Source organism: Natrix helvetica (assembly GCF_964273705.1).
Source record: "Natrix helvetica genome assembly, chromosome: 2".
In the NCBI taxonomy this organism is placed as follows: Eukaryota; Metazoa; Chordata; class Lepidosauria; order Squamata; family Natricidae; genus Natrix; species Natrix helvetica.
Genome location: NC_138552.1, coordinates 62,996,648 through 63,013,102, shown reverse-complemented (window position 1 = coordinate 63,013,102; position 16,455 = coordinate 62,996,648). Strand labels below are relative to the sequence as shown.

Here is a 16,455-nt window from a genome sequence, read left to right as displayed (position 1 = left end):
AATAGTATAAAATAATTGCATTAATCTTTGTAGGTCTCACTTACAAAGTAATTTCCCCCAATATACAAATCACATTAATCAGTGAATTGTCAAGAAAGAGACCTTTACACGTGAGTTCTTTAAAAGAGATGCAGTGGTATTAAAGATACATCTATTAACTTTTCCTTTTTTGCATTTTTAATGTAAAAAATCATTTTCTTATCAAGCCATCATGGATATTCAAAATACTGACATTTTCTGCAACTATTTAAAAATATTCACTGATAAAACACAATATAAAAGTTAATACAAGTAGTCCTCAACCTACGACCACAATTGAGCCCAAAATTTCTGTGCTAAGTGAAATGTTTAAGTGAGTTTTGCCCCCTTTTACAACTCTTCTTGCCACAGTTGTTAAGTGAATCACTGCAGTTGGTAAATTAGTAACACGTTGTTAATCCGGTTTCCCCACTGACTTTGCTTTCCAGAAAGTCACAAAAGAGGATCACATGACCACGAGCCCTGGACACTGCAACTTTGTCATAAATATGAGTCAGTTGCTTAGTGTCCAAATTTTGATCACATGACCATGGGGATGTCTGCAATGATTGTGTAAAAAACAGTCATAAGTCACTTTTTTCAGTGATGTAACTTTGAATGGTCATTAAATGAATTGTTGTAAGTTGAGGACTACCTGTATACTTTTCCTTTCTCTGAGAAGAAATCTTTAGATTTGAATCTTTAGAGTAGTTTTTCCATTCATATAACTGTGAATCCATTAGAAGTGGAAGGACAAAGGCTGTTCTTGATCCACTTTTATTCAGCTGACTACCGAACTCTCCAAATCATTTGGTATGCCTCCAATGGACCACACACACATTCAAATTAGTCAGTGAAATGAATCCTACCCTCCCAGTTTTCCCAAGGTCTTTATTTTTCCACAAGCCCTTCTTTTAAGGTCAAAGTATCTCAAGTCAAGCAGTCTGAAACAAAAAGATCTACAAAAAGATCTGTACAGATAAGTCCTCGCTTACCAAATGCCTCATTTAGCGAATGTTCAAAGTTACAATGTAAAAAAAAAGGCATTTGTGATCAATTTTTGCATTTATGACTTTTACAGCATCTTGCAATGTGAGATTGCCATTTGGACACTCTGTAACCAGCAAACCTCTTGAAGCATCCAGCGGACACAGAATCATCACCTGTGTGCTTTCCAACCATCTTGCAACAAGTAGTCTTAACAGAGAACGCATAAGTCAAACTGCAAGTTGGGGGTCATATGTTTTACTTAACAACCATGATGACTCACTTAATGACCAAATGGAAAGTCACATTCTAAGTCCATTGTGGTTACATGATATTTCTCTTAGCAATCCCAGTGTTTAGCAACAGGATAACCAGTCCCAATTGTGGTCACTAAGTGAGGACCGCCTGCATATTTGCTCTGAGGGTGAAAATGTTTTGGCTTTTCTCAGAACAAAACCAGATCATTTTGAGCAATGTTGCTTCAAGCACTTCGGCTTTTTCAACTGCATGATTGGTAAAATATTTTTCAAAATACAATCATCAACTTCCAATCCAAATGTTTCTGGCCTAGCCAATACTGCAGCATGATCTGGTTCCAACTCTGCTGCTACTAAGACTGAATAGAGGCAATGAGGAAACGAATAAAATAAAGTCAGAAATTATCCTAGCATATGATCCCAACCACCGATTCTTCTAGATCAGACATAATGCTACCTTTGTATACAAACTAGACAACCTGTGACTCTTTGGATCATCTTTTCAAAAATATTTCCTTACCAGATTCTTCAATGCCTTCAACAATGACAGAAATTCTAATGTAGTGCCTTCACTGGAAAAGTTGGGATACTTTCAGAGATGTGTCTGGCTTAAAAGTAGCCCGTGTTGAACTGTATGGCATAATCAAACACCAGCATGGGGAATGTTTTATAACACTTTGTATTGTGTCATAAGCTATTTTATGATAATTTTATGACATCAAATGTTTTATAGAAATTGCCAAATTTCAATGCCCTAGGTCAGTCATGGAGCGTGGATTTTGGACCCTGTAAGTTAGTCCACTTGAAGTACCTTGGCTCAAAAACTGTTGTCCTATGATGTACCATTTCATCCAGCTAAAGGTTACGGGAACAAGAGTTTTATCAGCATATAGATTATTGCCCTATGGAATGTTAGTAGTCATGTTGCAAGTGTTAATATATGTTCTAGATCAGCAGTCTCCAAATTTTTTGGTACCAAGGTCTGGTTTCATGGAAAATAATTTTTCCACAGAGCAAGGAGGAATGATTTTGTGCACTACTTAGATCCCACATTGCGCAGATAAAACTTCACTCATTTGCACAGACCAAGTTCTAACAGATTGCGGACCGGTATTGTGGCCCGTGGGTTGGAGATGCCTGTTATAGATTGTGCTTTTTGCAGGCAGGTTATCTATAAAGGCAAACGCAAAAGGGGCATGTAGTTGTAATGTTGTTGTGCAAATATTGGACTATTGATTACAATCATTTTTGAGCTAATATTAGTGTATGCCTTTTTCCATTCTGCGTGTGCTCTTCTATCACTGACACAAAGTTTTCAAGCTACAATTTACAAATGCAAAAACTGGTGTAAACACAGTCCTTATTTCACACAAGCCATTTGCTGAGGCCAGATTATTTATCAAACTGATATGCTGCTAGTTTGATTTAGATATTTTATTGCCTCATATTTTTAATTTACTAAATATCTGTGCAGCTTTATCCATTGAAAACGAGGGCCTGCTGAGCTCAACTGGTCTTACATATACTTAAGAATATACCACAATTTTAATTACATAACCACCTTTTAAAAAATGTAAATGTCAGTACTTGCCTTGATGCTGTTTTTATAACTATAAATCATGTAATATTTCCAATTTAGAATTGCTATTCTGTTCATCAGTAAGAGTGATTATACTTAAAACATTCTTACCTTAACTCCTTGAATGAGGCCATTCATTAGAAATGTATGCTGAGGAAATGTTTTATGTAAGACCTATAAGAGAAATACTTTATTTCAAAACTCACTTCTCAATTTAAGTAAATACATATTTAATAACTTCAAAAGTAAAGGCTCCTACATAAGAACATTCATGAAGGGTACTGAAATCTAACAGGAACACAAAGATATAGGAGGGGAATGCTTGAGTAGCATTTCTTCTTAAAGTCCTCATCATTTCTAGTCTAGTCCCCCATAATATGAAGAAGCTGTTGGGAACAATATGAATTGAAGATTAAAGAAATTTGCAACCTAGATCCTTTCCTCCTGAGCTAAACTTCACTGAACACAAATCTAGGACCAAATTACAATATAGAGTACCGTATTTTTCGCACTATAGGACACACTTTCCCCCCCCCCCAAAAAAAGTGGGTGGAAATATCTGTGTGTCTTATACAGCGAATATTGCGACGGGGAGGGGGGTTGGTGCGGAGGCAGCATTCGCCACTCACTGCTGTCTGTCGCGCTGCCACCTGTCACCGCTGCCACTTGAGCCTTTGCTGCCAAGCAGATGATTGGCGGTTGGATCGGCCTCCTGGAATACTGCAGATCAGTTGTTCTAGGCAGCAGGGATCGCTGCTGCCACCTACGCCTGCCACTGGCGAATGACCATTCGGCTGCGATGAGCAGCAGCAATCCCTGCCACCTACAACAGCTGATAGGTGGTATTCCGGGAGGCCGATCCAACTGCCAATCAGCTGCTCGGCACCGAAGGCTCCAGCATTTTCCAGCAGTGGGAGCAGTTCAGCTCAGTTGACTGGTGGAGCTCATCAGCGGAGCCCTGATGAGCCACGTGCTGGGACTGCGATAATGTCCTGAAGCCTGACCAGTTTGCTGCAGGAACGCTAGCCAGATGCTATGAGGTAGATTTTTTTTTCTTGTTTTCCTCCTCTAAAGCTAATGGACGTCTTATGGTCCGGTACATCTTATTGTGTGAAAAATATGGTAAGTCATTACTACCTCCATTAAAGAAATAATTATGGCCATATACTCCATCATAATTAAATCTTCCAGACCAAAAGAAGCATATCTTCAGTAGTTGATAAAAATGATATTAACATTTAAACAACTGCAATATAAAGGTTATACATTATCTGCAGAATAAAACAAAAATGTTTCTAGTTGCATGAAATGTGATTGTGGTAGTTTGAAACACTAAAAGAACTGATTTGTTGTCAGAATAAAGTAAGTTTATTAATACAATAGAAAATGTATCACAAACTATTATTTAACCTCATTAAGCATCTCCCCACAATCTTCTTATAACAGATATAGAGCTATTTTGATTGTGGGAAAAGAAGAAAAAAATCCAGAATTTGCATTGTGTATTATGTATATTGAACACACTAGTACCAAGCAACAAAGGAAAAGAAATTAAAATGTTCAATACATAGAATACCTTCTTAGTTTGAGAACAATTCTCATGTGCAAGCTGGCAAGCCATTCCCAAAACTCAGCTGACTTTCAAAGGAAGCCTATAGGGAATTGATACCCATAACTGGATGGATTTTGACAAGAACAGTGTTACCTGGCTTTTATAAATTGTAATTAAAGCCCATTCCTACATTCAGGTATTGCAGTATCTTAACAAATAAGTACCCTGTTTCCCCGAAAATAAGACCTCCCCAGATAATAAGCCAAGTTGGGCTTTTGAGCGCATGCGCTAAAATAAGCACATGCGCTTTTTAAAAAATATTGCAACACAGCAGCAGCCATGAGGTGATCACTCTCGCCGCCTCCTGCACCTCAAAAATAATAAGACCTCACCGAAAATGAGGCCAAGTGCTTATTTCAGGGGTCAAAAAAAAATAGGATCCTGTCTTATTTTCAGGAAAACACGGTACACAATTTAACAGAACTAGAAAGAGAGGTTTTATAGCAACGACAAAAAAATGTACTGTTCAAAGGAAGTAAACAATTACGAGAGTATTCTTTGTTCTAAGCAAGACACTAGCAGCATTCACACACAGAGTTAAATAACAGCTAGTAGTAGATAAGTGCCCTGGAAGGTTTCATATCTACCATGTAGATATCATGTCCCATATCTAATCATGCAAAACTGGTGTTTTAATTTTATCTAAAGCTTATATTTTAATTAAGAAAATTCTTGCATTCCAAGGTAAAATTTAACATGTTTTATTTCTCCAAAATTCTGCCAGCTTATCAGAGAATGTTTAGGATTTACTTGTTATATTGGCAACTACCTTGGATTTTGTTTCAAGAAATTTATGTTCTCTCTGTGCTGGGTGGCAAGGCAAGCACAACTGACATTCAGTTTGGAATAACTTAATTGCTGGATGTGTTCTAGATTCCTGACAAGTTTCTGGGTTCTTCCAAAAATCTATGAAGATTTCCCACCTCTCTTTAATCCACAATGTGGCTCATAGCCTTTGAAACCTTACTTGTTGAAAGTCCGTTAGCCACAAAACAGTTTTGGGAAAAAGCTTTTCATTTGACCAGTAGACAACAGAATGGTTCCTTCCATAAGATGCCAATGAGGTAATGGGATTTGAAAACTTACTGTGAGCATGGGTGTTGTGAGGAGTCCCCAAGCAAAAAATTCAAGGAAGATCACAATAACAGCATGGTACACACTTGGTCGGCCAATACCTTGCTGTTAATAAAAAGAAAAAAACCAGTATTAGTAGTATATAGGCATCAGGGATTTGTTTTTATAACAATAATTTATATATTAGAAGAGACAGAAAGTTTTGTTGATTTTTTACATTAAGTTTTGTGGGGAATTTTGCATGCCATGGTATGGAGCAAAAGGTACCCTGATCCTGTAGAAGCCTTGTTGCAACCCTTCCAAGAAAGCCACTTAAGAATGAAGGGATGACAAAAATGCTCCAATTTCACTTTATAAAGCTAGAATCCTTTGCTTGCATCTGCCTATAAAATTCCTTTCCCCATTTAATGACATTTCAAAAACACAACATATTTGAATAGATTTTACATAAGAACTATGGTATAATGTCTTCTTTCACACTTTAAAACCCCATGTGTCACCAACATTTTATCAGGATGCCCTACTTACAGACATTTACATTTCACTCTAAACATGTCAGTGAACTAACAACCAAATAATAAAACTTAAAAAAAACATTGATATATTATAACAAATATAAAATCAAAATGTAACAAATATCTATAAGAATCAAATCCACAATGCACTTGAGGGATTCTCTAGAGCAGTGGGTCTCAATCTTCCTAATGCCACGACCCTTTCATACAGTTCCTCATGTTGTGGTGACCCACAACCATAAAATTATTTTTTGTTTTCCATATTTTTTCAAAAGTATGTGTTTTCCGATGGCCTTAGGCAACCCCTGTGAAAGGGTCGCTCGACTCCCAAAGGGGTCCCGACCCACAGGTTGAGAACCACTGCTCTAGAGTCTAGAGCAGTTACTGAGGATGTATGAGAAGTGAAAATTACTGCTCCTTATTTAACTATTCAAGTTTTCATATTTAATGCACCTAAAGTTTATAAAAATTAACAATTCAATGTAAATTACTAATAGAAGACTTACTCTGCCATTTTCAAAATACTGAGTGTCCATCAGGTAACCAAGATTTTATTAACACAGAAACACATAAGATACTTTCATATTTGATTAATTCACTAATATACTGTATAATTTAAATAGCTGCAAGATCTTGTTTTATAATGAGGTAATTATATCATTCTCCAAGTAAAATTCTTATTTTTCAATTCATTTTCTTCAGTTGTGCCAAATACAGCATTTTTAGAAAGTAAAACTAGCAAGAGTTTATAGACCACTCTTTTATCTCTTTTATTTTCCATTCATTTAAGAGGAAAACACAAACATACAGTTGATTGTTGCAATCTGATCAGTGATGTAATAAATAGGGTTGCGCTTAGAGAAGAGGTAGAAAAATATACAGAGATTTCCCTTTGGAGAGTGTTGGATCCCACCATAGAACTATTTTATGAAGTAAAATTGCAAATTGTGTAAGTATCTGAGGCCTGATCCAGCTCTGTGGAAAAGGCTCCAATGCTGGGAAAGGTGGGAAGGGAGAGAACAAGGTGGCAAGGCGGGATGGACTGTTATAGCTGTGAGGGATGCATCACTGGAGGATCTGAAAAGGCCAGATTAGATAAGGATAGATTGTCATGGAGAAAATCTATGTGGTCATTTGAAGAAAAATGAATTGAAAGCACGCACTCCCTCAATCACTCACTCCATCCATCCATCCCACCAGCATCCACCCATCCATCCCTATCAGCACTTCTTCCCTGGCATGATATCAGCACTCACTCCTCTTTCATATTCAAAATGGACAGTTTTGTATGTATGTATGTATGTATGGTGCAGATATGTATTTATGTACATATATAGCATGTGTACATGTAATGTATGTGCTTGGGTAGATATACACTCTCTTGAGAGCAGGCAACAGAATTTCATTTTTAATGTGGGGGGGGGGGGCGTGCTGGCAGTAAAAAAAAAAAGATAATAAAGTTATCTTATCCATCCATCCATCCATCCATGGCATGCTAATCAACATTTCTAACACACCTGCTGGCCTCCCAAGGTTCGCACTCGTTTAAATCGAAAGCGAACCTTTCGAAACTGAAAGCGATTTCCCGCAAGATCTCATGAATTACATGGACGGTCCTTAGGAAACTCCAGCAGCACCAGAAGTCTTCGAACCAAACCCGGTCACCCACTCAGCACCACCCAACGGCTTCCCAAGGGAGGGGTGAAACTCTTCCTCGCCCTTGCAACCATTCCCAAAGGCAAGCAGCAGGCCCAGAAAACAGAGGAAGGGGACGAAGAGGAAGAGGAGGCGCAGCGGCGTTTCTTCCCGGCTGCAGCTTCTCCGCACTGAACCCAACCTGGCCCCCATCAGCAGGACCAGCATCCCCTCCCCATGACGGCCAGGATTCCCCGGAGCTTCAGCGGGCGGAAGCCCCGGGAAGGGAAAGGAGGGAGGGAAGGAGTCTCTTCGCAGACACTCACCGAGGCGCCTCCGCCCGGCTTGAACCCGATTCTCCTCACCAGCATGATTCGGCTGCCGCACTTTCCGCCGCCTCCGCCGCTCGCTCCGGACGCCGCTGCCTCGCTCTCCACCACCGCCGCCGCCGCCACTGTCAAGGCCACCACCTCCGCTTCCCGGCCGCCCGGAGGTGGAGGAGGAGGAGGAGGAGGAAGAGACGGAGACGACGGCGGCGGCGGCTTCGGCTCGGGGCTCATTTCGCTCCCATCTTGCCTTGGCGGAGGAAGCGGCGGCGAAGCAGGGGCTCCGGGCGGCCTCCCGCCGGCTCCTTCATCCGCTGCCACCGTCTCAAGGGCCGGGCGACTCAGGGGAGGGGGGGGCGGGAAAATAAAAAGAAGAAACCACAGCGGGAGAAGAGAAGGAGAAGCTAAAGGCGCCGCGGCAACTTTCGGCGGCAGCGGCCTCTCCCCGCTCTCTCAAGCGCCCTCCCGGGATCACCGGGGACACGGCCGCCGAAAGCCACACACATACACACACACACTCACACACACACCCGCCGGAAAAGACGTCACATACGGAGGAGGCGGGGCTTCCGCGCCGTGGAGCCGCTAATCATATACCGTAATAGGCAACGTGGGCGGGGCTTTGTCTCCCGGATGGGCGGGAATCGCGTGAGCCCGGTGGCTTTTTCTGCGTGCTTAAGTTCGGACCGGAGTAGAACAGAATAGAATAGAATAGAATAGAATAGAATTCTTTATTGGCCAAGTGTGATTGGACGCACAAGGAATTTATCTTAGGTGCATATGTTCTCAGTGTACGTTAAAAGACAAGATACAATCGTTAAGGTACAACACTTAACGATAGTCATAGGGTACAAATAAGCAATCAGAAAATTAGATGCTTTCAGCGATTTTTCTACGTGCGTTGCCCCTTTGTTTCCTAGAATCTAGATACGTGGGAAAGAGGCTGTGGTGCTCACGAATTTCTATTCGTACCCATTTATGTGTAGCCGGTGTATTTTTTTTTATTTTTAAATATTGATGTATTTTCATGCTTTGCTTTTTATTGTATAACATTAGAGGCACGGGGCATGTATAAATTATTAAAGTGATACTATTTTTTTATTACATAAGACGTCAAGGACAATTGTTGCACACAAAGTATTGGGAGTAAGGTACAAGAATGTTTCAATATTACATTACATTTTAGCAATACTGAAATTTACTGCTTATTAATTAGTTGGGTACAGGTAAGTCCTCGATGTACAACTATAGTTGGACCAAAATTTCGATTGCTAAGCAAGTTGGTTGTTAAACGAGTCATGACTAATTTTATAACCTTTTTTGCCATCGTGGTTAAGTGAAACACCACAGTTAAGTGAATCATATGGTTGTTAAGCAAATCCAGATTTTCCCATTAGCTGTAGCAGAGGTGGGTTGCTGCTGGTTTGGCCCGGATCAGGTGAACAGGTAATAGCGGCGGCGGGAGGCTCTGCCCACCCGCCCGGACATTTCTGCACATGTGCAGAAGCATCGCGAGTACGCGGGGAAGCACACCTGAACCGGTAGTAAAATAATTAGCAACCCACCTCTGGCCTATAGCAATAGCACATAGATTTATATACCGCTTCACAGTGCTTTACAGCCCTCTAAGCGGTTTACAGAGTCAGCCTCTTGCCCCCAACAATCTATGCTTGTTGGAAGCCAGCTTGGGAAGGTTGCATGACTCTGGGATGCTGCAACCATTGTAAATGCATAGTGGTTGCCAAGCGCCCAAATTTAGATTATGTGGCTATGGGACTGCTCCATTTGTGCAAGAAAACCAGTTGTAACTCCCTTTTTGCACTGAATTGTAACTAAACGTTTGCTAGATGAATGGCTGTAAATCAAGGAGTTCCTGTTGACTCTTCCTAATACTTTCTCCAGGTCTTTCTCCACTCCTTGAAATTTATGGCACATCCATAAATTTTTCTTAGCAACAATATTGAAGGAATTTGCTAACAGTTTTTGTTAACTTCCTGGATTTCCTGGAATTGTGAGATCCAAGCATTGCTTAAATTTGTTCTTATTTAACTCCTTCTGCAATTAGTAGGGATTAGGTTTCAGTAACCATTCAATATCACAAATGCAAAATCAGTAATTGTAAAGTGAAATGTATCCTAAATTTTTATATGATACTCTTTAATCAGCTCCATAAATTTGAAGTCATCAAGTCTAAAAGTGATTGATCTCTTTCTTCAATAGGGATGGTTTAAAAAGCAGATTATTTTTGTCCAAGGAGTTAGTAAAGCTTTACTAATACAACATTTTTCCCCTGTTAATGTGGCCAAGACTGGGCATTTTATTGTATTATTTTTAAAAAAAATAAAATAAAAGTTTGTTAAAGCAGGGGTCCTCAATCCATAGTCTGACATAGGACTGCGACATGCCAGAAACTGGGCTGCACAAACAAGCGAAGCCCCATGCACAGGATGCAGGCAGCACACAAAACCACACCCCTTCCGGTCTGCTGTGTTAAAGAATACACAAAAACTACCAAAAACAAAATAAATCAAAGAAATTAACCATATCGCATATATATGAAATAATAAGTATGGTTTCATTTTAAGGATAAAACTTAATTCCATAAGTTATCTTAAAAGCTATGCCAAAGGGAGCGGGGGGGGGGGGGGGATTGGTAGAAATATTGCTTTTTCAAAAATGGATAAATTACATTCCCCTAATCCAATCTTCAATTTCCAGATTAGTAATATTTTTCCCATTTCTCAAGATAATTCTCTCAGCAATTCCCCTGCTTGAGTTCCCCAGAAACAGTGAAATAGCAGAACAAACCCAAAATTGAAACTGTTTTTTTTTAAATTAATGATTTTGAAGGAACTGTTCTCAGGCATAAGCAACCAGACCTCTACACATGCAGAGTTCAAACTAACTACTTTATTACATTCTGACTATAATACGGGAATCTCTCGTCTGGCAGCCTATTCTTGGAACAATTAAAATGAGGCTCCAAGGAATTCAGGGAAAGCCAGTTCCACCCCTTTTGCAGGTGCAGTGACTAGACTAGCTCCTCCCTCCTCCCTGCCAGGCTGGATGGTTCCCAACATCTGTCTTCAAAGCATAAAATGGCAAGACTGATTCATTAACATTAAGGTTTTTTATTTTATCATGGTATTAACTGATCTGCTCTACTTGTGTAGTCAGAAATTGCCATTAACATCATGGTAAAGAAGAAATTTGGATTCCAAAATTATTATTTGAATTGCATTGATTTGCTGGAGTTTAAAAGAGCATCTGACAGTCAAACAGAGCCCATTAATATTCAGCACTGATAATACATTTGGCGCCTGGGCTTGCTAATAAAAACTGCTTCAATTGTAATTCAGTGTATTGATGGAACAAAATACAACTGCCTATTTCTGTTATTAAGAAACAGAATCAATGGAATAACTGGGTTAGGGTTAGGATTCATAGTTCCATCATACTGCTGTTTCTTTAGAGGCAATAAAGTGATTCCTATAGCATTTGTGAAATTAAAAAGTAAAGCTATCTCCCTAACAATGGATTCAACACTTTATTATTAATAGAAATATCTTGATCACATCAAGACTTACTTTACTGGCAAAAAGGTAAATATGCATATATGTGCTAGTCGTTCCCGACTCTAGGGGGCAGTGCTAATCTCCATTTCAAAGCCAAAGAGCTAGCACTGTCCAAAGATATCTCTGTGGTCATGTGGCGGGCATGACCACCCAAGGTGCATGGAACGCTGTTACCTTCCCATCAAAGGTGGCTCCTATTTTTCTATTTGCATTTTTACATGCTTTCGAACTGCTAGGTTGACAGAAGCTGGGACAAGTAATGGGAACTCACTCTACGCGGCACTAGGAATTCGAACCGCTGAAATGCAGACCTGATCGACAAGTTCAGCGTCTTAGCCACTGAGCCACCACGTCCCTACTTTACCAGTAGGCATAAGTAGTTCTATACAAATGAATTCATTGTATTCAGTTGTGCAGATATGTAAATTAATTAATCCGAACATTGCTGTTTTATTAGAATTAACTAGGGGGTCTTTCAACCATAATGATGTCCACCATTTCTTGAACTTGCAGAAAAGTATGAGAGCATACATTGTTCATTCCACCACCTTTCCCTCCCCACAACCCACCACTTCAAGGCCTTTCTTATTCTGCCACTTGATTTTCCTTTTCTGTACTTGGTTACAGACAAGGAAGAAGCCCCCAGAAGCCAGGAAAGGGATTCCCTTTCTTTATTTTTTTATCCACCAGTGGAAAACAGCCACTAATCACGGTCCTTAATGTGAAGCAGGATGAGATCTGGTGAATAAATGGATTTTTGCATGGCAGGTTTAGCATTTCTCCAATTACCTATCTCACTGATGGTAAGTGCTGAGGCAGGTGGCGGGATGCAAGGTGAAGCAGAAAAAGTCCTCCTGTTCTTCCATATAGCTTGCCCTTTGTGTCTTATACCTGTCATCCAAGCTATTTCTGTATAATGCTTTTCTGAAAATGGGCTTAATTCAGAAACAGCATAGCTGACAAGTAAGATGCATCCAGCCCGAATGGGGTTAAGGAAGAAGCAATCGACCTCAAGTCTGGCAGCATCCAGAAGTAGCTAGATAATAGCCAAAGAGAACCTAGAGAGGACATCTTGACTCAAACAAATCTGAGTGGTTTACTTCTTGCAACAATAGCCATCACCATAGCACCTACTGCTAATAAAGCTGGTATGGAGTGGGCCCAGTGATGCCCGCACTCCCTGCGAGAGGCGCATAATATTGCTAATTCTCTGGAAAGTAATAAGAAAATAGCTGTGAAGCACTGCACAAAGTCATGGAAACTGCAGCTGTGTGAGCCTGGCCTTAGGCCATTGTCCAGAGCGATAGCATTTTTGGATGGGCCCTCAGAAATAATAATTTTAAAAATGGAAAAAAACTAATGTCTATATAAAACCTGTAATACAGCAGAACCTGGCTTTCATTTCCCTGTTAACTCAGCCTGTATAAGGCAGGACCAGCATTCTTTTAGAAGCATTAACTAGTGCTTAAAAACAAATCCAATGCTCTTTTAGAAGATCTCTAACCCTAAGGCGGCTGTGTAGGAGCTGACAAGCACTGTTGAAAGCACCAGTCAGACATTACTGGACAGATGCCTCTCCAAGAGCCAGGAGTCTGTCTTGCAATCCAACCCAAACTACGGAAGGAAGAGTTCAACAACCAGGGGCAGTATTCTGCCGGTTCAGACTGGTTCACCCGAACCAGTAGCGGAAATCACAGATGACCCCGCCCACCCGTCCCAGTTCTATGGCATCCCATTTAGGCCCTTTTTTTTGCCCAAAGCGCATGCACAGAAGGCTGAGCGCATGCACGGAGGTGGCACGTCAGTGGTGAAATTCAATTTTTTTTACTACCGGTTCTGTGGGCATGACTTGGTGGGCGTGACAGGGGAAGGATACTGCAAAATCCCCATTCCCACCCCACTCGGGGGCTAGCCAGTGGTGGTATTTGCCGGTTCTCTGAACTACTCAAAATTTCCACTACCGGTTCTCCAGAACCTACTGAATTCCACCCCTGTGGCACGTGCGATCGAAGCGAGCGAGCATGCTCACATTTATGAACCGGTAGGGAAGGTAAGTGAATACCACCCCTGTCAACAACCACAGGAAATAGAGCAGTGGTTCTCAACCTTCCCAATGCCGCAACCCTTTAATACAGTTCCTCATGTTGTGGTGACCCCCAACCATAAAATTGGTGTCTCGGTTCCTAAGACCGTCGAAAATATGTGTTTTCCAACGGTCTTAGGTGACCCCTGTGAAAGGTTCATTCGACCACCAAAGGGGTCCCGACCCACAGGTTGAGAACCACTGGAATAGAGTGTTCTCACAGTACATAGAAGTGGCCAATAAGAGCTAAGTAGATCACAATCCCTGAAACTGTATTCACAGCAAACGTGCTGTAAAAAGACAGAAAGCACCACAATATAACTGGAGCAGCTAAGGAGAAGTTTAAGCTGAGGGGTCCTTGGTGCTCTCTTAGCCTTGTTGTTTTCTTCTAGATGTTTCATTACCCAAACAATGTAACATCATCGGTGCTAGTACAGAGTAGGGTTTCCTCTCAGTTTATATTCTAGAACACGGGTGTCAAACTCACTGTGTCATGCCATCATGTGACATTTTGTGATGTTTTTCCCACTTACAGAGCTGGGGTGGGTGTGGCCTACGCGTGAGGCATCCGGCCCATAGGCTGCCAGTTTGACACCCCTGTTCTAGAAGTTTGAGCTGCTTCAGATATGCACAGGGCATGAAATGAATGAACTCAGGGGGTTGCTGTGGTTAAGGACAACTGAGGAAGAGTCTGTATCATTTACTAGGACTTATGCCACCTTATTTTAGTGTCATTTCTTATAAGAGATTGGCAACCATCTATAATATTTAGTATTTTGATATTATAGTCTGACATAAAGACACTGCTTTTTTCCCCAAACCATATATATAGATATTGGACTCGGTGTCTGGTGAGAAAACCTATTAGAGCAATCAGCTCTCACTCTCTATTTTAACATCTCTTAATGCAATGTTCTTCTTGTTAAACATGACCTTCTCACATTTCATGCCAGTACTAAGGGTGGCATTTGTATTGTTAGGCCATGTTGCATGTTTCATCGTTTGTGTATCATTGCAGTTAACACAGATGCCTCTACTAATGCAGCTCTAATAGCAATATGCTTAAGTGTTTCTGTTTATTGTAACGCCAACTGCTGGGAACATAATCAATCCAGGGTCTTTATGTTAGATTGAGTGCCAAACATGATTTCCACCCTTAATTGATTTTTTAAATAATTTCACACATAAGTATCTTACTTCATCTTCCCCCTCCCTTTTGGTCAAAAATTCAGAGCATTCCAGGACCAGAAATTTAAAAAAAACATTGCTATCCCTTCACATCATCATCATCATAGGAACTAGGAACATATATTTTAAGAAGATCCTTGATTGATGCCTAGGATGCTGGCAGCAACCCGTATCAACCATTAGCACCAGTCAATGGTATTTGTGACATATCTTTAAATGTTCAGTTGACTGAGTTTCATGTTTAATCAATAAATAAAATAAAAATAATATAAAAATAAAAAAATATTTTATAAAATTCTTGGACATGGTACCAAGTGCCCTGATGACAATGGGAAGCATGTAACAGTGATACCCATTGTCATTGGGGTGCTTGGTACCATGTCCAAGAATTTTATAAAATACATCAAGAAATTGCAGCTTCCTGAAATAACACCAGAGAAACTGCAAAAAACCTGCTACTCAGAAAATTGTACCCTATTTTTCGGAGTATAAGATGCACCCTTTTCCCTCAAAAAAGAGGCTGAAAATCTGGGTGCGTCTTATACACTGAATACAGAAGTTTTTTGCCTCCCGAAACTCCCCCCCCCTTCACCAAATTGGCCGTTCATAGCTTTTAGAAGACTTTTAGAGAGCTCCTGGGGGCTGGGAAGGGCAGAAATGAATGAAAAACGCCCCTTTCCCCCCCCCTCCCAAGCCCCCAGCAGCACTCTACAAGCCTCCTAAGTGCTCTTCATGCCCTTTTTTGGAAAAAAAAACGGGCCCGTTTCCAAAACAGGCTGTTTTTGGGAGGTTTACAGAGTGCTAAAACTTTTTTTTTAATTTTCCTCTTGAAAACCTTGCTGCATCTTATACTCCAGTGTGTCTTATACTCCAGTGTGTCTTATACTCTGAAAAATAGGGTATATTTTAAGAAGATACTTGGTTGATACCTAGGATGCTGACAGCAACCCGTATCAACCATTAACACCAGTCAATGGTATTTGTGATTGTTCTGTAGGGAGAACGAGGCAGGCAGGAACTGAGGCAAGGCAGGTTGAAGCTAACACAACCTTTATTAACAGTATAACACGGCAAAATGTAAGGCAAACCTCGACCTGGCAAACAGCAACATTTGACAGCTGACAGTCCTTTTTATACTAGATCTGTCAGACTCTGAACCAATAGAATGGCTGCATTCTCCCACCAGCTGGCTGCTCACGTCTCAGCCAATCAGGGGCCGGCAATGATAGTCAATGGCGTTGTAGCCTCGAGGACTTAACAGTGATACATTTTAAATGTCCAGTTGATGGAGTTTTATGTTTAATCGATAAAAGAGATAATAATAATAAACGTCCCCTCTGCCTATATTGCTTGTTTGCCCTCAGTTTATTTTGTTTACCCTTATACACTGCTTGAGTAGAGTTAACATTCACAGACCTTGGAACTACTGTAGGAGCACACTGTGTTCCCCTACCAGGAGCTGAGCGTTTCTGCGGGGTAAGGTTTTATTTATTGTAATGTAATGTGACTAATGTTGAGATTGGGAGGTTTATCTGAGAAGTTTGCCTTGAGGCCAGAAAAAACATTGCTTATGCCTGCACAACTATGACCTCAGCCTTTTTCATTC

The 16,455-nt window shown here is 40.7% G+C and overlaps 2 protein-coding genes across 4 annotated transcripts in view; one reads left to right on the top strand and one right to left on the bottom strand.

Annotated features, from left to right (window-relative positions):
• Positions 1 to 8,571, bottom strand: part of MFSD14B (major facilitator superfamily domain containing 14B) — a 35,033-nt gene extending 26,462 nt beyond the window's left edge. The window contains exons 1-3 of one of the 3 annotated variants that reach the window (XM_081945847.1): positions 8,043 to 8,571; positions 5,540 to 5,632; positions 2,953 to 3,015 (exon numbers count right to left, since the gene is read on the bottom strand). In XM_081945847.1, coding sequence (XP_081801973.1) covers positions 2,953 to 3,015; positions 5,540 to 5,632; positions 8,043 to 8,237 — 351 coding nt within the window. In that variant the 5' untranslated portion in view covers positions 8,238 to 8,571. Of the gene's footprint in view, positions 1 to 2,952; positions 3,016 to 5,539; positions 5,633 to 7,559; positions 7,686 to 8,003 lie in introns of those variants that run through there. The other 2 variants (XM_081945846.1, XM_081945848.1) reach the window with 2 other exon arrangements.
• A 126-nt stretch (positions 8,572 to 8,697) lies between these two features.
• LOC309388481 (kelch domain-containing protein 3-like) overlaps positions 8,698 to 16,455 on the top strand; it is an 84,820-nt gene continuing 77,062 nt past the window's right edge. The window contains exon 1 of the mRNA XM_081945850.1: positions 8,698 to 8,825. The gene's annotated coding sequence lies outside the window, so the exon portion shown is untranslated. The remainder of the gene's footprint in view (positions 8,826 to 16,455) is intronic.